Genomic DNA, 25,118 nt, shown 5'->3' with positions numbered 1-25,118 from the left:
TAAGCCCATAACATGATTTATTTTTATTTTTTGTACATGCAAGTTGAGACTCGTAATTAGGGAATCTAGACAATTGAAAAACGATCTACGATCTAGTTAGTGATATTGATATTGGGCCATCAAATTGAAAAAGTTAATGGTGAATTTTTTATAAATACTATTGCCCCCTTTCCTTAAACAATTTTCTTTCTTTTTATTTTGTCTGTCATCGAAACATGTTTCTAACCTATTTGTGAAAATAATTCCATTAAATATTACCCTTAAAATCTTCATTTTTTGTAGAACACATTCTCCACTAATCAAATATACAATTAACTTTTATTAAAATTCGTCACCCTCTTTTAGGAAAATGTTTTAAGGACAGAGGGAATAAGTGTAAATAATATTTAAAATATAAGGAATAGTTTCCCCTAAAAAATAACAATATAATTTTCATGGACAAATAAAAATAGTAATAAAATTACAATTTTGGTGGACGAAAGGAGTAATATTTAAACATTCTCTTAAAATACTATTACGGCTCATTTGTTATGCATGATAAGTGTTGGATAAATACCTATAACACCCTAATTATTGTTTGCTTCAACCCAAAAAGCCTTTAATAAATTAATGACCCATTATCTACCATCCATATCTTTTGGATTCTGTATCACACTTTGGAAGAGTGATAGCGCAACACCTTTTTTATATATCTTACCAAACGTGATATTGATATATAATAAACTAATACATTTTACAGTCAAAGATATTAAACATTATCTCATACAACATAGCAAACAAGCCCTTATAATTATAAAACAATTGTTATGAGTTTTTAGAAGAAAAAAAAATTAAAAAAAAATCAGGAGCTCAAATCTTGCATCCCCTATATATCAATGCTCCTTTAAGCATATGATACAACACAAACCCAAATAATTATAATTCCCAATTTTCTTGATCTACCCATTACTCCCTTTATTTCTATCTATTTTAAGAGAGAGAGAAAGAGACTCACCTCACACAATTTGATTGGTCAAGATCCGTCGGACGTGTCAAGATCCGGATCCAAACACTATTTTACACACCAATAATAATAAAAATAATATTACAAATACATCACCAGATACGAGTCTGGATCCGAACATGGGCGCCCTTAAGGCTCCAACGAATCTTGACACATTTTTTTGCGCTCGTACGACCAAACTAGAAGAGAAGAGGTCACTTTGGCGACACACGAAACACTCTATTGTACCAAACAGAGTGAAGTATCATGTGAAAGATATCATACCTTTGAGGCACATTGTGCCAAAGGAAATGCTGCCTCACCCGCCGTACCCGGTGCTGCATCACGGCGTACCTCGTCTCCGAAATCGAGACGAGGATGGTCTTGAGGTTCGGGATGTCTCTCTCGAGGACAAACACCGCGAATGTCTCCCAGTTCAAGATGTCGAAGAACGGGGGCACGAAGTTGTCCGAGACGATCACGGGCACGCAGCCGTATAAGATGGCCTCGACCACCCTCGGGCTGTTGACCTCGTATCCCTTGGCGCATATGCAGTACTTGCTGTTCTGCATGTACCACATGTAGCCCTTCCGTATCGGCCCGGATATCTGCATGTCCGGGTCCTTGTTCTCCCAGTGCTTGAGCAAGATGGCACGGGCGTCACCGTGCATCTTGCCAGCAAAGAAGGCGAGGGTGGTCCGCTCGGAGGCAGGCCTGCCTCCGGTCACTCTCATCGGATTTTGAGGCGATCGGATGTGTGTCTCTGGAAGTGCGACATCCTTGCCGAATTTGAATCCTTCTTTGATGTCCGAGTTGCATACTGCGCGTATGCACTTGGACATGAGGCGCTTCGTCTCATATGTTGCCTGAAAGAAGACAGAATCGTGTTATAAAACTCTCCAAGAATCAACTCCTTGTGCTAAAGCTAGGTTTGTCTACCTACATTTGTTTGTTTGTGTGTTTGTTTCTAATTCAACCATTCATGCAATAAAATCAAGATTCTATAGTAGTGTGATGAAGGGCATTGAGATTACAATCTTGCAATAAAATGGAGTATCATTTTTACTAAAACTAGGTTAATCTACCTAAATTTTGTGTGTGTTTGTGTGTTTGTGTGTTTTTAATGTAAAGCATTCATGCAATAAAATCAAGAATCTTTAGTAGTGTGATGAAGGGAATTGAAGTTACAATCTTGTAAAACTCTACAACAATTAGATCATGGACATAAAACTAGGTTAGTCTACCTAAATTGTGTGCATTGTGTGTGTATTAATTTGAGCATATATCCATTCATGCAATAAAATCGAGAATATTTAGTATTGTGATAAAGGGCATTTCAAGCAAAGCTTACCCAATCATGGCAACCAATGAGGAAATGATCCGCCCCGTCTGTTCTGTTCCAGAAAGGGTGGCGAGCCTTGATTGTGTCGACGTAGTTTTTCAAGAACTCGTTTATGTCATCGAAAGAATGAGAGTCTTTAACGTAGACGTAGTCCACGAGAAGTTGAGAGCTAAATGGCAAGTAAAACAAGTGAGCTTCTTCGGGATTGCTAGTCACGAATTGGCTACTTGCTTCCATGTGTTTCATGAACCATCCCTCGGAAGCGTATATACCTCTCAGCCTCGGATTGTGGAAAACGGGCCTATCTCCGTCCTCGTAGACGTACACCTTGAGCTTCTGCTCCATAATCTCGTAGCTCCTGCATAAGTCGAACCAAAAGTAAATGTAGCTAGTCAGCTCTTCTATTGGTCTAATCAAGAATAAGATGCTATCATTTTCCAACTAAGAATAATATTCATTAAACTGGGGAGCTTACTTCAAAAATGTTGTAAGATTTCGATAAATTGGGGCGTATAGGGCCGGATGTTTGCTGATGATCGGTGTGTGCTCGATTTGGAACCTTGCATCTAATAGCTCTTGATCAGCAGCTGAAGACCATAAAGGAGCCTGCAATAAGGTGTTTTTACTTTATATTACAATCTTTTAGCATACATTGAAATATATATGTAATTCTCAAGAATTTATATATTTATATTTACCTCTGAAAACGACGAAGCACGGCTGTGGAGCAACATATCATTCATGTCTGATATTGATGATACAGAGGGACTTTTCTCAGGGATCTTGGGTTGTTCTGTGGGAGGACTGTTTACCACGGAAGAATGCTCGTCTAATGCAACGGGACTGTTCAATGCCCCGTTGCTCTCGTTCCTAGAGGTCACGTTTTCACCGTCTACATCAGAAGGTGCTGATTCAGTCGATGATGTCGGGCTTGCAGCAACCCTTGCATCTCCGCCCGAGACTAATGCTGTAGTGCTGCTATTCGAGGTTGAAGCATTATACGTCTCAACCCTCGCCTCATAAGGTGCCGGTGCTGCAGCCGTGACACTAACAGATGGACTAACATCAGCAACACCGGCCTCCTCGTCTGGTGCAGCTGCAGACGGGCTAATCTCAGACGAGGAGCTCGCCTTTTCTGGCACGACGCTAGCAGTTCTCACCATACCATCCTCTTCATCCGTGTGTTTGATATCCGGCAAGTCTCCCAACACAACGTTTCCTTTGGAAACACTTCCCTCCTGTGACTGCTGCCTCGTTGGCAACGAGTGATTCAGGTTCGACTGCTGCCCATCATATCCAACACCAGACGAGTTGAACTGAGACGTCCCCATAGGGAACAACGACAGCACGCGGCCTCCATATGGCATGTCGAAGAATTGAACTACTAAGACCGAGGCAAGCACCAGAGCTACTATCCACACGACTCTCCTAGACTCTACTTGACATTTACGACTAAGATCCGACCCCATAACTCAAGATCTCTATGCAGAACTGGTCTCGGGCAATCTGCAACGCGACTAGGGCAGTCCCCGGGCAATATCTCGATATCTATATGTACATTGAGAGGAAACTAGGCATCAAAATTCAATACATTGCAATCACAATCATCTAAAACAGCATAATCAAGAAAAACAACTCTTCTAAACATACAAGAATTAACAACAATGCAGCAGAGTAGATCAATTGTAGTTCAACTAAAATTCAATCTTCTTCAAGAAGAAATTCAGCAATCAGTCCAAAAATGCCTATTTAATATCATATACTTCTTGCAACAAAAAACAAAATAAAAATCAACTTTTGAAGATAAAATAACAGATGCATCATCCAAAGGCTCAATGAAGACAATCAATCAATCAATCTAATAAGCTATATTCAATCTTCATAATTATCTCAGTTTTTTTATTTTATACAGAATTATGTATAATATTCATAAAGTCATATCAAATAGTTTGAATCACAATTTTCAAGAATTACATGAAATGAAACATCAGATTCAAGAACAGAAGTTGAATTTATTTACATCTATATTTTCCTAAAATTGGCAAATGCAGAAGAATAAGAAAAAGTAAGAAACAAAGCCACAAAAACAGCAAACGAAGAAGTAACAAACAAAATTTTCCGCAGAATCAAGAAAACAAGAAAATGGTGACTTGAACCAACTTTCATACCAACAAAACTAATAAAAAAAAAACATAAAATCTCAAAAACCCAAAAAGAAAAAACAAAAAAAAAGCTATGAGAAAAAACCCAGTTCATGAATTTACCTCTATCACAACTGCTCCTCCACCAAAATTGAATCTAGAACATCGCAACCAAAATCAAAAATAAAAGAGATTATTGAAAAAAGTGATGATTTAGAGTGAAGTTGGAGTATGCCGCCATGCATTGGCTGCCGCTCATACCACCTTTACATGTGTAAAAGCATGTGCCAGGTTTAAGGTTTTGGTTGGCTTTTTTTATTTATATTTTATGGAAATATTTTAAATATATATCATTAATTCCAAGAAATTTTGCGTGAACGTCACTCTTTTTTTACCAATTTTTTTTTCTCCACAAATTAACTTACTTAAATACGATTCATCTCTCTCGAGATGGGAAATCGTTTGAAATTTGCGCAAAGTAAAGAAATAAATCCACCAAAATGGAATAAAATTTATTGCCTTTAAAACATATATATAGTATTTGATGTTGCAATTTTGCAACATATGCGTAATACTGTGAATGCAGACTTTGTATTTAATTTACTATTCATAATACATTTTTCGTTTGACTATTGGGATGTCGAATTTAATACTCTTGACTTATTTTCGAGTGATTTTAATTGATATTTCAATAGTTGAAATAGTAGACGAAATAAAATTTCAAAATAAATGAACTTTATCTACTCTAATCCCAGTAAAGGGAAGTATTTGAATATTTTATTTTTTGGTCTACCGATGTCTAATTTTTTCGCTTTGGATGTAAATCTTCGGTTTAAATCGATTTCATAATTTTTTATTTATTTTTATTTGATATCTGAACTGATTTTCGCTATTCAAGAATTCTTGTTACGCCATTATTCTTGAAGAAGATGGAGCCGAATCTTCATTTCGCACTATTATGAATTTACAAATAATGATTCAACTTGTCCTTATCAAAAATAAGATTGACTTGTTTATAAATATTGGATTTGTATAGCAAAAGCAACAATTTTTATTATATTTTTATAAAATGAATCTTAAGTTTATTATTTTTTTTCTATTATTTGAATTATTCGTAATTTTACATATGTATGTCTAGTTATCTTTATATAAGAACTAGTATGCCTACTCGTGCGATGCACGACCAATGTTGAAATTGAACGATACTTTAAATAAATAAAACATATAATAAATATAAGTAAATGTAAACATAAATCTCAATAAAAAGTCGAAGTTATAAACGGCATAATCTCAATAAACACATGAATCTGAAAACATTTGAATTTTCAATTTTTGAAATACTACCAATTAATTATTTATAATTGATAAAATGAACAAATATAAGTTTAATCTTTTAAGTTGCATTAAACTGTTATAATAGAAAAAATATAAATAGAAAATATTAAAAATAATTTCTAACAAAAAAAATAGAAAAATGAATGAAATAGAAAGAAAAAAAAAACATGAAGAACCGTGGCATTTAAAGAAAGAAGATAGGAAAGATGAGAGAGGGGAGAGAAAAATAATAATTTTGTGACTTTAAATGATAATAACTTGTTTATTTTAAATTTATTTTTTATAATTTTTACATCAAATTAAAGATCTTGTCATCATCTTTAATTTAACATTCATATTGAATATTTTTTTATGAATCAAAATTAATGATTTTTAAAAAAGAATCAAAATAATAAAAGAACAGTGAGGAAAGAGAAATTTTGATGGGAAAAAGTTTACGTTAAACTCATCTTTTATATATTATATAGATATAGATATTATATAGTGTGTCGCAGATCAAATAAGATCATATAATTGGAATAAACTTGTTAGATATTGTTGTTATGTCTTGAATCTCCCGCTTCGCAGTTTTGGGCTTTAAGTTCAATTTTGATGTTTTATCTCGACCAGTACTATATATATTTGAGATTTGTAATCTGTAACCCTAGTCGCATAACAAAATCTGTTCTCCTCTCTGCCCGTGGATGCAGCCAAAATTGGTGAACTACGTAAATCTATGTCTTCTTTACGTTTTCTGTTTGATTGTACTCTATAATCCTATTCCGTCACAACAGGTATAAAATTGATCACAACCGAGATGACTCTAGTATGAATCGTTGGTTTAGGCTGCAATATAAATGGAAGTAGTTTGTTTTGACTATTTGTCTATATTGATGAGTGTAAACGCATTGATATGATCACAATGAGATGTATTCTTCTATGGCTTAAGAAAAGAATCAAGATTTCAGTGACCTAATCGAACCTAAATAAAATTTCAGATGTATATATAAATTTGTGTACCACTTTGTTTCTATGAGTGATAGTTACACATTAACTTGAGTACTTTGTATCTTGGGTGATGGTAACTTATATATGACTTTTTATAATTTGTATTAGGTAATCGTATTTATGCATAATAAAAATGAGATATAAGGATAGGTTCTCGTAGAACTGTAGTACCTTACACTTAAGTATATATAGTATCAACTATGGACCATACATTGTGTGCATATGGACTCTATATATTAACAATCCCCTAAGCCATTACCCTAATTATTCTCCATATTCTTGCCTTATATGCTATTAGTGATAAACATGCATTTTTACCTCTTGATGTGTCATATTTAATGTTTAGTTAATGAGGATTTTGTGTGTTTGATGATTTATTTGAACTTATATTGGTTTATGGTCAATAACTTGTCACTTCCTTATTGTTTGAACGAATTTTTAGAAATAATGAAGCCGAATTTGGAAGAATTGGCTGAGATACAAGTTGTAGTTCGTCTCGAGAGGAGTTCGACCCGTTTGAAAACGTATATCTAGCGATATAATTTAATCGCAAATTATTACATGCGACCGCCGCATGGTATGCGACGGGTTCGACCTGTTTTGACCAATTACACTTTCAATCCGCGTTAGTATCATATATAATACAGGTTTTAACAATTAAACACAAAAATATGATTTGGTGCAGTGGCAATAGCAAGCCGCAAGCTTTATTCCTTGAGATTGGGGGTTCAAAACCCATTACCTACATCTTCTACTATTTCTACTATTTTGTTCTTTTTTTTTTTTTTCTTTTGTTCTTCTTCTTTTTTTAACGTTCTACATCTTCGACTATTTCTACTATTTTGTTCTTTTTTTTTTTTTCTTTTGTTCTTCTTCTTTTTTTAACGTTTTTCTCTACTATTTTGTTCTTTTGTTTACTTTTTTGTGATTTTGTTCTTCTTCTTTTTTTAACGTTTTTCTTTTCTTTTCCTGTTTCTTTAGTTTTTTCGTATTTTATATTTTAAATTTTTTGCATTTACATATATATATATATATATATATATATATATATATATTTCTTTTCATTATTTTAGTTTTTTCTTTTTATCATTTCTTTTCACTGCTTTCTTTTGCGTTTTTTTTTTTTTTTTACTGTTTTTCTCTTGCATTTTTTTAAATATATTTTTCAATTTTTTTACTATTTTTTTGTATTTATCTTTTAATTTTTGTTTTTTTTAATATCTATTATGTTTTACTTTTTTAAATTTATCTATTTATTTATGAGTTATTTAAAAAAAAATTAAAATTTTGTTTTATTAAATTAAATTCTAAATTTTTAGTATTTTGTACTTTTTAATTAGTAATATGAAAAGTTATTTTCAATGAAAGTAAACATTACGTCTAGAAAATGTAATACTTATAATGCATGAAAATAGTCATTTATCTGATATTCTAAACTCAATCATTCAAGTGTTTAGGGTTTAGTTTTCAAGGTTTAGGGTTTAGAATTTAGTGTTTAGGGTTTAGAAAATATAATATTTTGTATTAAATGAAATTAAATCCTTATATTAATATGAATATACATGTGTGCCAACAAATGTATATCTTATACTGATTGAAAGTAAATGTTATCATAAGAAAAAGTAATTATTGATATGCACAAATGTAATTTTTTTAAAATTATTACATTTGCTATAATTATTACTTTTATGAATGAGAATGTGTATTTTTATTTATTTCATGAAGTAAATATTGTCATAATAAAAAGTATTTATTGATATGCACAAATATAATATTTTAAAATTATTACATTTGTTGTAATTATTATTGTAATTATTTTTTTAATAAAAAGTATTTATCATTGTGAAGAAATGTAATGTTTTGAAACATTACATTTGTGGGAATAAATGTATACCTTATACTAATGAAAGTACTACTTATTTTTAATGAAAGTAAACATTAGGTCAGAAAATGTAATACTTATAGTGTATGAAAATAGTCATTTATATGATATTCTAAACTCAATCAATCAAGTGTTTATGGTTTAGTTTTCATGATTTAGGGTTTAGAAAATATAATATTTTGTATTAAATGAAATTAAATCCTTATATTAATATGAATATACATGTGTGCCAATAAATGTATATCTTATACTGATTGAAAGTAAATATTTGCATTATGAAATATAATACTTATATTGAATGAAAGTAAATACTTATATTAACATAAGTATACATTTGTGCGAACAAATGTATATCTTATGCTTATGAAAAGTAAATATTCCTATTAGGGTTCAAGATTTAGTATTCAGGGTCTAGGGTTTAGTTTTCAAGGTTTAGGATTTAGTTTATATAATCAGGGTTTAGGGTTTAGTTTTCAAGGTTTAGGGTTTAGTTTTCAAGGTTTAGGATTTAGTTTATATAATACTTTATATTGAATGAAGATAAATACTTATATTAATATAAGTATACATTTGTGCTAAGAAAAGTACATTTTATACTTATTAAAAGTAATTATAATTTTAATAAAAAAATTATTATTCATAAGAAGAAATGTAATATTTCAAAATTATTACTTTTTTCACGAAAATAGTTAATTTTATTCATGAAAACTTATAATTTTAATTATTTGGTTAAGTAATTATGATTGTAAGGAACAATAACCATTGATATGAGTAAAGGTAATATGAAAGAAGAATGTATAAAATAGGAAAAAGTTAAAAAAAAAATTTGAAAATAAAAAATTAAAGGAGAAAATAAGCAAAAAGGAAGAAGAAACAAAAAAACAAAAAAATGAACAAATAAAAGGAATAAAAAAAAAAGCAAAAGCAAATGAAAATGGAAATGGAAAAAAAAAAAAGTGGGGGACAGAGGTGTCGAACTCTTGACCTTTGAGAAGACAAATGGGAGCACCAACCACTGCACCACATGATAATTGTGATTTCATTCAGCGAATCTACCATATAAAAGACAACCTGTAATATAAATGTGCACCGCCGCATGGTATGCGGCGGTCGCACACAAGACCAACTCTAATTTAATTTACAACACATATGACAAACACATAATATTAAAATGGACAAAGATTAACCACAATATGTACTGAAATAAATCTCACACCTATAACTTGAACTTAGAAATTGATTGCGAGAATTTAAAGTTCACGTTCCTAGTCGCGCCGCACCTAGTCAGATAAATTCAAATAATAAAACATAAGAGCCTAATTTGATCTAACATATTTAATAGTAAAAAATATATATATATATATATATATATATATATATTTTATAAAAAAAATATGGGTTGATATTTAAAATCACAAGTATAACCTATTTAGAATAAAATCTGAAGCCCAAAATTAAAAGTTGAGCCCAAACATTTTTAATCAACTTGAGCCTATTAATAATTAAACTAACCTAAAGCCCAAGCCCAAGTCCACATGCCCTATTTTAAACTTACACACTCAACTCACGCACCCTCCTCACTCCCTCTCTCTCAGCCGCTCACCTCGCACCCTCTCTGCGCCCTCCTGCCGGCGGCTCCACCTCCTCTCTCCTTCTCTTCGACCTCTCTCCCTCTCTGTCGTTCTCCCTCTGTTTCTCCTCCCACAACTACGCCCAGCCGCTGCCGCCTCCTTCTCCGCCAGCCGCCGCCTGTTCCTACCCGACACCGCCCTCACCTTCTCCCTCTTCAGCCGACAGCGTGGCCACCCTCGCCGCCCTGAGACAGAGAGCAGCGGTTCCTACCATCCCAGATCCGGCGCTGCTGCTGCTGTATTTCTTCTTCATCGCTGGCCGCCACCCGGCTTCTCTCCGCCGGCCGCCGTGGCGCATGCAGCGCACGGCGCCGACTCCCCTCTTCTCTGTCCCTATTCCTCTTCTATTTCTTCTCTATTTTTTTCTAAATTTGTTGTAAATTAATGAAAAATGTTATCCTGTTGTTGGGTATTTGATGTAAGAATTGATATATCATCTATAGCTGTAGTAACTTTGGTGTAAAGCTTGGTTGTTTTCTGTAAATTGAAAGAAAGCATAGATTTTTGCACATGAAAATAAAACTATACAAGTTTATGAAAATTACCGATGGAGATTCTGCAGTGAAAATAGGAGGATGAAAGGATCAGGTGAGGAAATTCAGTTGTTGGTGTATGAATTGGGGGTTATGGTGTCAAGTTTAAATAGAACGAAATTCGTGTATTAGTTTTCTACTAGATCAACTAAACTTATTCTTCAAAATTGAGTGGCTGATAAGAAGATACAGAAATTGTGGCTGAGTTAATTGTATTGAAATGAAAATCAGAGTTGTGGGCTCTTAATAGCTGAAAGTAAATTTGAAATCAGGCCCAATACACAAATTTGAAATATTCAATTATGGCCCAAACTGTGAGCCTAATTTTTATTGCTAAACTAATAATCTATAATCTAAAAGTTATTTATCTAACTAGGGGCGCGACTATATAATTCACGAACTTGCTATATAAAATTCTTTTCATGATTTAAAAATAGTTAAAATATAAATAATGCAATCAAACGAATAGTTAAATAATTAAATGGGTTTTGGGTCGTCACATAGTCAATATCTAATAAAAAATGCATAAAAATAATTGATACAAAGCACATCACAGACGGAATAATATACTAGAATTAAAATCGCCAATGAGGCATTGTTCTAGTGGCAAAGTTAAGGCACTCAAAGATTCTTATTTGTGATAGGTCTTGGGTTCAATTTCGCATGCGTGCGGGTAGTTTTTTCCACTTTAGTAGATAAATGATCTCACATTAAAAGTATTAATTAAGTAGATTATTGAAAAATAATTACAAGGATAAAATTATCAAAATTATGCATAGAGTAGTGTCTAGAAATAAAATATGTATAAATTTGGGGATATATACAAAAAAATGCATAAATATGGGGACTGAGGGAGGGAGAGAGTAATTTATTAAAACTCGCAGTTTTAATACTGTGAAACAAATACATGCATATGTATTCTAACATTCATGCATCAGTGTAACTATATATAACTTTTTAATTTTTGAAACAAACTGCATTTCAACTAACACAACACATAAAAAACTTCAACTAATGCATCTTTAAGATTAAAAAAAATTCCTGCATATATATATAAAGAAAATTGCATAATAAATATATGAATGATATACATGTCGAATACTGCTTTCGAAAAACTACAAAGTTTAATGCATTTAGAAAATGACCATTATACTCGTAGATGAGTGTTTATTTTGTATGATTGATAAGATGTATGATTAAGGTCACATTTGATATGGAGTAATGGATTTGTCCGTATACACTAAATTCAGTTCCATTTGCTAGATTCAATTAATGAGTTAGCTAACAAAAGAGACGTGTTTGATAAGAAGGGCAACAAATGTGTTTTATGCTTGGTGCATGATATTGCTAGCTAGATTATATGGTGAAGTTACAAAACTACCCTCCACTTATTGCAAAATTACAAACGTCACCCTTATTTCTCCATGCTGCCAAATATAAGGAATGTGGAGAGGTTCTACATCAGAGCACCCGCCAAATTCGCGCCAATATCACCGAAAGGCTTTCACATTTTTTGCCTGGAGAAGGGTTCCACCGATTAGTTTCTTCGCCTAGAGACGTTCTGCGCCGCCGGCAGCATGAGTATGGCTACTCAAGGTCGGTGATGTAGCAGTACACTCGATTCACCAGTGCTATGTTTTGATTTTTGGGTTAAAGTACATATTCACCCTTGAAGTCGACACCCCTAGAGCGTTCCACTCCCCACACTTGGCCTAGGCCCAAATAACTCCTTATAGCCCATAAAAATACTACACTTAAGCCCACCCATTGGACGGCCCAAAGACGTCGTTTCTTAAATATTTTTTTTATTTTCGCGTGAGGCCCACCTTCAACCGTTTAAACGGGTTAGTGTAAATACCTAAGGATACGAAGAGTTTTTCTTCCATCTCTCAAACTTACAATCGGCGATGAAATCGAAGGAGAAGAAGACTGTTCCGACGATTTCTTCAAGTGATACGAGTGTTCCGACGGCGAAACTAATCCGATTCCGAAAATAGGTAAGTCATGCATAAACTTGATTTTTGTTTTCTCAGAGCATGCAAACCGATTCTACACTATTTCTCTCTTAGATGAATCATCAATAGCATGTCTTTGAATGTTTATATTGTGTTCTTGTCGTGTGTTTTGGTTGTGCAGAATGTCTGATGCAAAGGTCAACTTTGTGTTTAATTTTTGGGGTTATTGGAAAAAAGATGAAGAAACTGGTAAATTGTTATATGATGGCTGGAACTCGACGGAAATAGAAGAGACATTAGGAAATATGACTTTTGAAAGAATAATGAATGAATTCGAGCTATGCATAAACTTTAAACCTAGGGCAGTCTATGGGCTTGATGAGGATTATTCTATAGAAGATGACCTAGTACTCTTTAGGGATGAAAAACATTGTGCAAAAGTGTTAGATTACCTTGAACTGGTTGGGCAAAATGAGATTCAGTTTTTTGCTGACCATGAATCTGATCCTATGCCTAGTATTACACCACTTCAATTGTTTACAGAAGATGATATTAAGTGCATAAATAGGGCTGGGCTGGGCAGTGGGGTAGGAACAGAGGGATTAGAATCAAGGAATGGCAATGATGCTAATGAAATTGGTTTAGAGGCAGAGGGAGTTGTGGATGAGAATGAGGGATTAGACTTAGGGAATGGTTTAGAGGCAGAGGGAGTTGGTACTGAAATTGGTTTAGAAGAAGATGGTGTTGAGGATGATGAGGGAGTTAGGGGTCTTGAGAGCTTAGAACATAATGATCAGGCATAGGGCAATGAGGTAGATGGTGATGACTCGAGTGTTTATAGTGCTGATTCTGGTGAGAGTGATGGTGAAGAAGTGAAAATATGGCAGTTTATGGCTAGTATTGAGAAGGGAGCAGTAGGTATGTTTGAATTGGGTGAAACCTTTGCAGGGGCAAAGGAGGCTAGGGAAGCAATCAATGCATATGGTGTTAGATTTGGATACAAAATCAAGTTTATTAAAAATGAACCTACTAGGATTAGAGTAGTATGTATGAATGAGAAGGAGTGCCCATTTCTGATGCATTGGTCTAAGGATGGAAATGTGAGTGGGCTAATGGTGAAAACTCTTGTATCAGACCATACTTGTTGCAAGCAGAGGGAAGTGCCCAGTGCCAGCCAAGCTTATCTGACTAAATATTTCAAAGAAGCAGTCTATAGGAATCCTAAGTTCACATCCAAAGACATGCAAGGTCATGTGAAAGACCATTTGAAACTACATGTTAGTTTGGCTAAATGCAAGAGGGCTAAGAAGGAGATAATAACTAAGTTGGAGGGGAGTTACAAAGAGGAATTTAATAGATTGTGTGCCTACATTGGAAAGGTCAAAGAATGCATGCCTGGAAGTAGGTTGGAGCTACAACTAAGCACAGAACATTTGCAAAATCAAATGAGAGTCTTCAAAAGGCTTTTTGTTATGCTAGAACCATGTAGATTCAACTGGTTAGGGGGGTATATACATGTTACTTCACTTGATGGCTGTCACTTAAAAAGAGTAACATTTGGTTGCATGTTAACTGCTGTTGGGAATGATGGGATTGTGCCTATTACATGGGCGGTGGTGAACAAAGAAAACAAGAATAATTGGAAATGGTTTATGGAATGGTTGAAGCAGGAGTTGAGTTTAGGTGAAGGAGATGATGTTACCATCATATCAGACATGCAAAATGTATGAAATAACTTGAGCTTGTGTTTTACTTCTCTTTCTTCATTACAATTTATAACTTGAGCTTTTGATTAGGGATTAATGGAAGCTGTGAAGAAGGTCACACCACAAGCTGAGCACAGATGGTGTGCGAGGCATATCTATGCCAACTGGAGCAAGAAGTGGAGGGGTGAAGAACTTAAAAAAATATTCTGGATTGCAGCATGAAGTTCATTCCACCAGGAGTACAAGCTCAACTTGGCTAAGATCAGTGCAATCAATAAGAAGGCAGCCCAAGACCTTCTGGAATACCCACCTGAAAATTGGTGCAGAGCCTTCCAAACACCAAGGTGCTCAACCTATATGGTAGACAACAATATCTCAGAATCTTTCAATGCCAGTATAGCTGATGCTAGACACAAACTCATCATTTCAATGCTTGAGGATATTCGGATTATAGTTATGTCTAGGATTAGGGATAGGAGGTCTACATTTGGAGGTTGGAAATCTGAGTGGTGTCCAAATGCATTGAAGTTGTTTGAAGCAAACAAGCAAGCATCTGTGGAGTGCAATGTATTATGGAATGGAGACAATGCATATGAGGTGATTGAAGGGGAGGACAAACACATAGTGTTTGTTGATACAAGAAAATGTACATGCAGGGTATGGGACTTGACTGGTATTCCTTGCTGTCATGCAATAACAGCTCTTTACTCAAGCAAGATGGATCATCTTTCGGTTATGAGCAGATGGTATGACAGGGAAATATACAACAAGTGCTATCAGCATGCAATACAACCCATTCCAGGTATGAAATTCTGGAATGTCCAGTGAAAGGATGCCATTGAACCTCCACCAATTGAGAAGAAAGTGGGAAGACCGAAGAAAAACAGAGTTAGAGCTCCTACTGAGCCAAAGTTGAAGCACAAGCTCTCAAGAAGGGGGAAGGTGCAACAGTACTGGAGTCTTTATGGAAGCAAAACCCACAAGAAAGACAAATGCTCTCAAAGGCCTTCTCAGGTAATGTTCTTCTGCAATCAATAACGTTTCTTTTGAATGAATGAAAACTAATTTATTTTTTCTGAGTGTAGTTAAATAAAGGCTCACAAGCTTCAACATCTTCCAAACATGCTGGATTAGGGTTGTATGTCAATGTTGAGACTGGAAAGCAGGTCCTCAATGTAAGTATTTGACAAATACTTTGTCATGCAATTATCTATATTTCTTATCTGATTTGGGCTTTGGTGACTTTATACAGCCCGAAAGGTCTTCTATTGTGATAGATGAAGGCACACAAAGGGTGAGTGATCCAAACATAAGATTCCCTATACCAAATGAAGCCAAAATCAGGAAGGAAAAGAGGAAGAGAGGACCAAACAATGCAAGTGGAGGGCCTTCAAAAGTGAAGAAAGATGCAGCAAAGCCATTTAAGGCACCAAGGGGGAAAGAAACACAGGTTGAGAAGCAACAACAAATCCTCAGAAAATCACCAAGTGGAAAATGGAAGAATGTCATTTCAACTGTTGAATCAACAACAACTAGTTGAAATGACATTTATCATTGTGTTTTTGCTAGTTATGGGATTTCTATGTTTTTTGGAATCTGCAACTGTTTTTTTCTTGCAATAACAACTTTTATTGGAAATAGACTGATTTTGTTTTTGGATGTATGAAGCACAGACAGGATTTGGTTCACAAGTAGATGAATGATATGCATAATTATTGGTTTTTTTGGAAGTTTTGCATTTTTTGTAGTTCTCTTTTACTTGCACAAGTACAACTCCCATGCTATTTCATAACATTATAAACTCTGTTCCAAAACATTGAAAGTATGTGAATCAAATTCATTTCTTTCATTCATTGATTCAAGAACAAAATACAAAAGTAATGAAAGACTAACAAGACAAAAACACAAATTTCTTCATGCTTGAAGAACATAGCCTATCATCAACTAAGAACATAGACAAAATACATAGCCCTTGTATAGCTATGGTGTATTCAATATCCTAATAATTAACGATTTATTAGTGGTAATTCGGTTTAAGTTTGATTTGAGCGAATAATTCGATTCGAATCGGTCTGGATGAAAAATTAAGTCGGCACAAACCGCCTCTCAATTTATTTCCCTTCCCTGATTCTCAACAGGAACCCTAGAGCTGTAATATCAAAAATCCTAAAATTTGAAATTCATATCCGCAAAAGAGAGAGAGAGAGGGGAAAATGACGCAGAAGGGAAATCTCTTCAAAGGGCAGAAGAAAAAGAAATCAATTCCTCTCAATCGGCATGGCAAAATCACCCATACGCGAAAGGGAAAGAAAGCGGTGAAGCCATCAAAGGTCACCGAAGAGATAGATGCCGATAGGGAGGTGAGCAAGTTTATAAACCACTGCAATGAGATGAAAGCTGTGACAGTTGCTAATAAAGATGGTGGGCATTTGAGTATTGTTAAACTATTAGCAGATTCCTCAAGTGGCGCAAAGAAGTAGTTATTCCAAATGCACAACATAGTAAGAAGTTTGGGTTGTAGAAGATCAATTTTGAAATTTAAGTGTATCAGATTACTATTTTGTTAAATCCTTGTGTTTCTACTGGGTGGTTTGGTTAGTTCTTTTTTGTTTGTTTGAACAGTGTACATGTTTTTATTTCATTCGCAGTAACTGATTTTGGAGATCAGTGAAATTTCATTTTTTGTCATTTTGAATAATAAAAAAAAAAAAACTAAGATTGTATCAAAACCATCACAACAATAAAATTTTTCCTTCTAACTCTCCTGGTTTCTTCCTTCAAGCATTCGATCACATTCCAAAGATCACCAATTTCATTTTCTACATCCATGAGGGGGGCCGAACTTTGATGGATCTTTAGGAGCTTCGCATTTTCAATCTTCAACTCATTTATAACTTCTCTAGCTCTCTCACACATTGGCTTGTCATACCATTAGAAAAAACCACAGCTTTTCGTCTAAAAAGGAAATAACAAATTGTGAAAATTATAGACTTTTACCACAACCACGAGAAAATAACACAAGTAGTGACATACCTTCCAATTTCTACAACCATAGAACCTTCTCCCTCGGTTGTCGTCTGTCTATGAGGTGATTCTCGGAGCTTTAAGCCCCTTGCCTTCAAACTCGCAACGACAACACACGTAATTACTCCCATGATGCTCAGACTCCAAATGTCGTCGACCGCGCGACGAGTTAGACCCAAATCCTGAGTTCAAACTCATGTTCTTACCTCGAATTGTGATATCCACAAAAAACCCTAAGATGATTTGACCAAATTTCTTATACTTCACTCAATTTGTCGCCCCTGCCGCTCCAAGTTAGGGTTCATAGTAACCCTAATTCCTAATTAAAGAACCGTTGGAAGCCGTTGCAAGGTGGGCCCCATGCGAAAAAAATTATTTAAGAAACAGCGTCTTTGGGCCGTCAAACGGGTAGGCTTAAGTGTAGTATTTTTATGGGCTATGGGGAGTTATTTGGGCTTGGGCCGATCGTGGGGAGCGGAACGTTCTAGGGGTGTCAACTTCAGGGGTGGATACGTACTTTAACCCTTGATTTTGTATACCCTTTATTTTTTTTCTTTGTTATTTCTATTTTCTTGTTTGATTTTGGTCGCCAGCTCAGTGCATGATGTGGTGTTTTGTGGGTTATGCTATTACAATTGAACTTAGATTTCGATAGCATATTCTGAAACAAAAAATGCATTGAGCGTGCTTTAAGTTTTATATGTGATCTTCATGAAGCCTCTTTTGGATCGTTGGTTGTGTGTTGCTTTAATTTGCTTTGATTAAGGCATGCTCTAAAACTCAAACTCATAGATTGAAAAAGAAGTATGTAGGGTATCTCTGTTGCTCACTATGCGAGCAGCAATACTCTATAGCGGACAACAGATATGCATCTTCTAATGGAGTTTTTTGGTTGTGTTTTATCGCTTGGTACAGGGTGTAATGAGGCTGCCCGTGGTTGTCGTGCTAATAAGACTGAAAAAACACGTCGAAGCTGGTCGACACGAGAGGAAGAAGTGCTCTTGGCAGCATTGAAAGAGTTAGTTGTGCAAGGGTGGAAATCCGATAACGGATTTTATCCCGGATACTTAACCAAACTAGAGGAAGCGACGAGGAAGGTATTTCCTGCCACTGACTTGAAGGCAATGCCATATATCAACTCAAAGACGACTACTTGGAAGAAGAATTATTACTCGCTCGATGAGATGCTTAAGCTGACTGGTGTAGGATTCAATGCAAACGGAAGGCACATGGTGGATTGCAACAACGAGCAATGGGAAGCAATAGCAAAGGTGTGAATTTCTTAGCTTATGCAGGCTATTTTACATATGTAGAAATACTTGTGTACATACTAACTTATGAGCTTCATGTGTTACAGAAGGATCCAAATGCTAGGCTGATACGTTACAAAAGCTGGCCATATCTGGATGCTTGGAGAGAAATTTTCAGCAAGGACAGAGCTAATGGCTATACCGTCGAGGATATGATGGAAGCAGCCCACCAAATGTACCACAACATCGATCTTGAGCAAGATGGAGGCGAAGGAGATTATCATGTCTAAATGGATGATTTATTCGAGCATGTCGCAGAGAATAAAAACATGAGTGCGGCAAAGATACTTGAAGTCGAGCCGCATGTCATAAACAAGAAGTGCAAGACAACTGAATCATTCACCATTGTGTGTGATACGTTGGTTGAGATAAGTCGTGGCACGAAGGAGAGTTTGGATGCAATTGGGAAGAGAGTTGGGCACGACGTCGATGTCGCAGATGCTAGGAAACATGTGTATGAGTAGCTCAGTGCTATCCCGGGTTTGACTCAGAAAGTGAAATTTGAAGTTTGCGATTTGCTCGCAAAGGAAGTGGAGCTACTGGACATATTCACAAGTAATATCTCCCTAGATATAACCCAAACAAATAAAATCACAACAAGAATTAGTAAGCTTATTTAGGTGCCCAAGTGAATAGATATTTAACTAGACATAAGGAACTGAATGTGAGTGAGTTATATACTCCTGGGCACCTTTAATCCGTGTGGCCTACTCAAAGCATCTCTTAACATCCTACTGTCCGATTCCGAGCCTTTCCATCCGGATAGTGCATATACAAATTGAAGATTGCGATCGCAAACGGCTAAAACATTTGTGGAAATTTCACATTTTCGTGTTCTATATCTCAGTTTGTCGATATTGCTAACCAATACATTCACGTAGGTTCCACCTAATACACCTAAACAGCCCTACACAGGATATAAAAAAGGGTTAATTACGCCAAAAACCATGAACTTTGGGCCCATTTCCAAATTTTCCATGAACTTTGTTTTTTATCAAATTTTCCCTGAACTTAAGGGCGTGATCAATTTTTCCATGATTTTGACCTCCGGTAATACTCCGGTCTGAGCTGGCTCCTACGTGGCAATACCGAGCTGACAAGGCGCCTACGTGGCTCGGCTCTGCTCTGGCCCTGCGTTGGCTCTACTCTGGCCGAGAGTAGCTCTGGCTCTGCTCTGCCTCCGGCACCCGCACCAGATCCGGCGCCCCTGCCGCCGCCGCGCCAGTCACCTCCGTCCCTCGTTCTTCTTCTTCCCCAAACATCCATCGCCACCGTCAACTTCTTCTCCCTCAAAATATCTGCTTCTTCCCCAGATCTCACACCACCCCTCGCAGATTCGCTGCCCCTGCTCCCCTCTCCCATCTCCGAACAAGATGAAGTCGCCGAACAAGATGAAGTCGCCGCCCCTGCTCCCCTCTCCTCTATTTCACTCTGCCTCCCTCCCTCGTTCATCTCTATCTCTCTTCCTCCAATCACCCACATCAAGAAGCGCAGCGTCCGCCGCCACCTTCATCGGCCTGTTCCTCGCCGCCACCGATCACCGACTCTGAATTCCTGAAATTAGGGCTCAGAAAATCGGGCTCCCTCCAGCCATTAAAGTCGCCACCTCCGATTCCAAGCCACAGTCCCCAGCCCCAGCCCCAATCCCCAGCCCGCATGCCTCGATTCCTAAAACTAGGGCTCAAAAAATTGGGCTCCCTCCCGCCATTATAGTCTCCACTTCCGATTCCAAGCCACAGCAGCACATGGAGCCGCCGTCTCCCTCCCTCCTGCGACCTAACAGCAGCACATGGAGCCGCCGTCTCCCTCCCTCCTCCCACCCCCAAATTGAAACCTTAGGACCGCCTCCCTCCTCCCACCACCGGCGCCGCGCCACAAATCTTAATTTCAGAATCGCAGCGGCGGCGGCGCACGACTTGGTGAATTTCTCGGCTATGAGGCATGGTTGGGGCTCAAAACGACGTCGTTTTACCCCCCAACTAAACGACGTCGTTTTGATTCAGTTCCGGCGATGCCATGTCATTGCCGGCGATGCCATGTCAGCATTCAATTTAGGGATTTTTGAAAGTCATGGAAAAATTGATCAACCCTTTAAATTCATGGAATTGCTGATAAAAAACAAAGTTCATGGTAAATTTGGAAATGGAGGTATAGTTCATGGTTTTTGGTGTAATTAACCCTATAAAAAATAACCTTTAATCCAAGTAAAACTGACCAAGTAGTTCGTATGTATGGCAATTTATGTCATAGTTATATTAATCAACTAGAGGTACCTTGAACCATTTCCACCTTTCGTATGTGCAATCATCCGTGACAGCCTCAGGTTTTGCTAAAAATGTTTCATGCAATTGTAAAACAGCCCCTAATACGACATGGACATAATGTGATATTGTTTGTCCGGAACGCAAAAAATCAAACCCTACAATTCAGTATTTTTTTTTTGTGATGGGCAAGGACCAAGGTAAAACATAGCCACTTGTTCTTCCACATAAACACATCGCCCATCAACTAATCCCCCATATCCCTCAATATTTGACACAAGCGACCAAAGGCATTACGGTCCATGCGAAGGTTATTGATACAGTCTACATCACTACCACCAGTTAGACGACTAATTAAATGCCTCTCTTGATCTGGCATACGACATATCATGCCGAACTTAGCTGCTGCCTCGTCAAGTGTTCTTCTTCTTGAACATATTTTATCAACATATGCAATAACAATTGCTATTTGCATCAAATGTTGGCGCAAAACTTCTTGCACCAACATATACACAATCTCAAAATCGCGAATATTCCCCCCGGCATCTACGAACCAAAAAACATCACAAATATATCTGAATATGCAAATCAGTCCCAACAAGCTTAAACACGAGGGAATGACTAAACTAATCACAACAATTAGAACAACATTATCAATATTCGACCAAGAACAAATAGACAAACAAACTAGAAAAATCAAATCAATGTATGTCCCTGCCACCACACCCACAATCATCAACTACATCTGGTAGCATCATAATCAACAAATACGGAAAGGTTCAAACATAAAGCATTACATAAACAGGGGAAAACACACATACCGTGTTTTTGGTTACCAAAAAAAAAATAATCAAGAAGGTAACGATATGCATCCAGAAATTATCAACAATTGAAGACATTTTTTTTTAAAAAAAACCCCAAAATCCAAACCCTTGATTTGATTCAGTTCCTTCCGTCGGGATGAATTTGCGAAGATCTGAACCCAAAAAACTCCCAAAACTCCAAAAACCGGAATTGCAAAGATTTGCATCGGGATGAATATAATCGTACCTTGATTTGATTCAATTCCTTCTGTCAATTTTCCTCAACAAACGATGAGTTCGCGGCGGCAATAGCAGAAATGGGGGCTGCGAATTTGAAAAGATGTGGTTGGATTTCCAAAAGTGGGGGGCAATTATGGCATGAAAGGCGAAATGTTAAAATCTGGAAAATGGATCTGGGGTTGGGGCTCAACTGGGTAAACCTCATTCTACAGTGAATTTACTCCGGGCCAAGCCTTTTCTCAGGGCCTCGTTGGATACGTTTCCAATGCACCAAACACCCATATAAGCCTGGAAACCTTTGCTATCCACCCAGTACACAACCTATCAAACACTACCTAAGTATTTTTATCCTTAAAAGTAGGATTTCTCCAATTCCACCATTTTGGTTGGATAAGAATAAAGTAAAAATAGCTCAAATAATAAAAATAATTAAAGGCCTTGGGATATCCCAAAGTTTCAATTCATCAAAGTAAACAAGGGATTAACGTTACTATTTTTATTTATCAAGGTTAATCTGCCAAAGTAAATGCCCCCTTACCGTACAAACATGCCTTCAAATATTATTGAAATATCAGGAAAATCTTCATTGTTGAATCAATAATCAAAATAAGTAGATGATATTGAATACTCTCACCGTCCCTGGAACATCTTCATTTCTTTCCACTTTGGGCTGTCCTTAAAATATCTTCATAACCTATTTTTTAAAATAATCCCATAATTATTAATTTTACAATTTTACTTTTTGTTGGACTTATTCTCTATTCATCAAATAACATCCAATTTTTATTAAAATTTGTGTCATCTATCTTTAGAAAGATATTTAGAGGCGAAAGAAGTATTATATAATCCCCATGTCCCATAAAAGAATATCACTTGAGAATGACACGAATTTTAAGAAAAGGTTGATGGATAATGTGTTGAGTGAAAATGAGTGATTGTAATTGAATTGATTGTGGAGTTATATAAAAATATGTGATTGTATTTAAAAATAGAAAGTAAGATCATACCTCAAAATGAAATTGATATTTTTTATGAAAAGGATGAAAATAAAAAAGATATGATACTTTTCTACGGGGAAAGAGGGGTATTATCTAAAAATAGACACACACACACACACATAGAGAATAGTTTAATGGAGACCAACAAATATTCAAAGAACAAATAACATTGAACATGTCAGTAATTTCCGTTGAACGTTAAACGTTCGTACAAATAATTTTATTGAACGTTGAACGGATTTATATCAGGGTTTGAACCCCATAAACCCCAAATGTTCAATAAAATTATTTGTACGAACGTTTAACATTCAACGAGAATTACTGACATGTTCAATGTTCTCTATTATTTGAATATTTGGTGCTCTCCATTGAACCTAACCCTATATATATATATATATGGTCGCGTTCAATAGAGAACACGAACACGCCCATATTCATCAAATTATGTTGAATATATCAATCATTTCATTGAACGTATATCAAAATATACTGAATAAATGCTGACCGTTAGATTAGATAAGATCAACAGAAATTATCTTTTTCGAAAGAATGAACAAAACTATACATTTTACGAACAGATAAATATAACTAATGAACAGACGTATTTAGTAAAAATAGAGAAAAACTCGCCACCATCAGGATTCGAACCCAGGGCAAAATGCTGTTCACGCGGTACATTGGTTTGTTCATTAAAATTATAGATCTGTTCGTTTTTTTTTCACGAATTCTCTATTCTCTAAATATTTATCATTCTCTGTTGAACCTTTCTCTCTCTCTCTCTCTCTATATATATATATATATATATATATATAAATTTTATGTAGAACACGTATGAATTCACTGTATATAGGTATGAATTGCAAAAAATAATTTTTTTGCTACCTATAAGATTCGAACTCAGGACCATGAATTCATCCAACAAAATGATGAATCAACCATAGATTTTGATGATCTAAAGGTTGAAAATGGTCCATATTTTATACAATAAAATGTGTTTTTATTATAGTCTTCCCCTATATCTATATATATATATATATATATATATATATATAGGGGGCCGCTCCAATGAGACCCCATAATTTTAATGAGATCTAGGGCACGATCTGGTGCGTTTATTTTATCACCTATGGCTGGTATTGTATCTGGAGGGTGATTTTTTTTCGCAGGGTTCGAATCCTGGATGGAGCAGAATATTTTGAATTTTGTTATTCATCAGTATATACTGCATTGTTCATCAATATATATGTCTTATTCATTACGAATTTTTTAAATTTTATTTTTCATCAGTATATACATCTTGTTCATTAGATATACGTTTTGTTCATTAGTATTATATGTCTTATTCATTGTACTCATGTTACACGAAAAATAGGGGGTCTCACTGGAGCGCGCCCATATATATATATAGAAGGGTTTAACAGAGAAGCTAAATATTGTGGAGAATAGAGAATTCGCAAAATAAAAACGAACATATCTATAATTTTAATGAACAGATCAATGTACCGCATGAACAACAATTTGCCCCGGGTTCGAATCCTGCTGGTGGCGAGTTTTTCTATATTTTTAGTGACAATACATAGTAGTACGTAGCATTTTTGATAAAATAAATAAGTTAAGTATCAAGGCTCATAAAAAAATAAGTTTTGTAGCACATTTGACCTAAAGTACATAAGTACAAGTCAATAAAGTGAATGATAGTGACATATTACTTATTTTTGATTTAAAAATAACCAAATAAAACCAAAATCTGATTCTCTCTCTCTATTCACGTTAAAATTAATACCAACTATTAAAACCATATCTTATGGCGTTAAAATCTGATTTAAAAATAACCAAAATTTGATTCTCTCTCTATTCACGTTTATGGCGTGATTTTATGTGTGTATTAAAACCATATCTTATGGTTGTTGGGTGCATTTATACCAACTCAAAGTCATGCACGACTTGTTAAGGAAACAACCTTAAATTCACGAAATTAAATGCTCCGT

General features: G+C 35.6%; 2 protein-coding genes across 10 annotated transcripts in view; one reads left to right on the top strand and one right to left on the bottom strand.

Annotated features, from left to right (window-relative positions):
* The window catches only part of LOC130994894 (uncharacterized), a 1,167,164-nt gene that overhangs the window by 498,275 nt on the left and 643,771 nt on the right, over window positions 1–25,118 (top strand). The window lies entirely within an intron of this gene.
* On the bottom strand, window positions 831–10,972 carry LOC130994836 (probable glycosyltransferase At5g03795). 9 transcript variants are annotated; one of them, XM_057919922.1, is made up of 8 exons: window positions 10,846–10,910; window positions 9,886–9,949; window positions 9,655–9,740; window positions 4,589–4,622; window positions 3,023–3,872; window positions 2,800–2,930; window positions 2,334–2,682; window positions 831–1,848 (listed from the first exon to the last, which is right to left on the bottom strand). In XM_057919922.1, the coding sequence occupies exons 5-8, from the start codon at window positions 3,791–3,793 to the stop codon at window positions 1,198–1,200; spliced, it is 1,902 nt and encodes a 633-aa protein (XP_057775905.1). In that variant the 5' UTR covers window positions 3,794–3,872; window positions 4,589–4,622; window positions 9,655–9,740; window positions 9,886–9,949; window positions 10,846–10,910; the 3' UTR covers window positions 831–1,197. The 9 variants fall into 9 exon arrangements, with proteins under 9 accessions (XP_057775905.1, XP_057775908.1, XP_057775906.1 ...); XM_057919925.1 differs by having other exon boundaries at window positions 9,655–9,684; window positions 10,846–10,906; XM_057919923.1 differs by lacking the exon at window positions 9,886–9,949 and having other exon boundaries at window positions 9,655–9,684; window positions 10,846–10,933.

Source organism: Salvia miltiorrhiza, chromosome 7, assembly GCF_028751815.1.
Source record: "Salvia miltiorrhiza cultivar Shanhuang (shh) chromosome 7, IMPLAD_Smil_shh, whole genome shotgun sequence".
Taxonomy (NCBI): Eukaryota; Viridiplantae; Streptophyta; class Magnoliopsida; order Lamiales; family Lamiaceae; genus Salvia; species Salvia miltiorrhiza.
The sequence above is the reverse complement of the archived record's forward strand: the minus strand, read 5'-3'. Positions and strand labels throughout refer to the sequence as shown.

What these genes read in the sequence shown, in the direction of transcription:
- LOC130994836 (XM_057919930.1), bottom strand. Translation starts at nt 3,793, where the DNA reads ATGGGGTCGGATCTTAGTCGTAAATGTCAAGTAGAGTCTAGGAGAGTC. An exon ending in GTGCTTCGTCGTTTTCAGAG is followed by an intron (nt 2,931 to 3,022) that starts GTAAATATAAAT and finishes ACCTTATTGCAG; the next exon opens with GCTCCTTTATGGTCTTCAGC. An exon ending in TCATTGGTTGCCATGATTGG is followed by an intron (nt 1,849 to 2,333) that starts GTAAGCTTTGCT and finishes GTCTTCTTTCAG; the next exon opens with GCAACATATGAGACGAAGCG.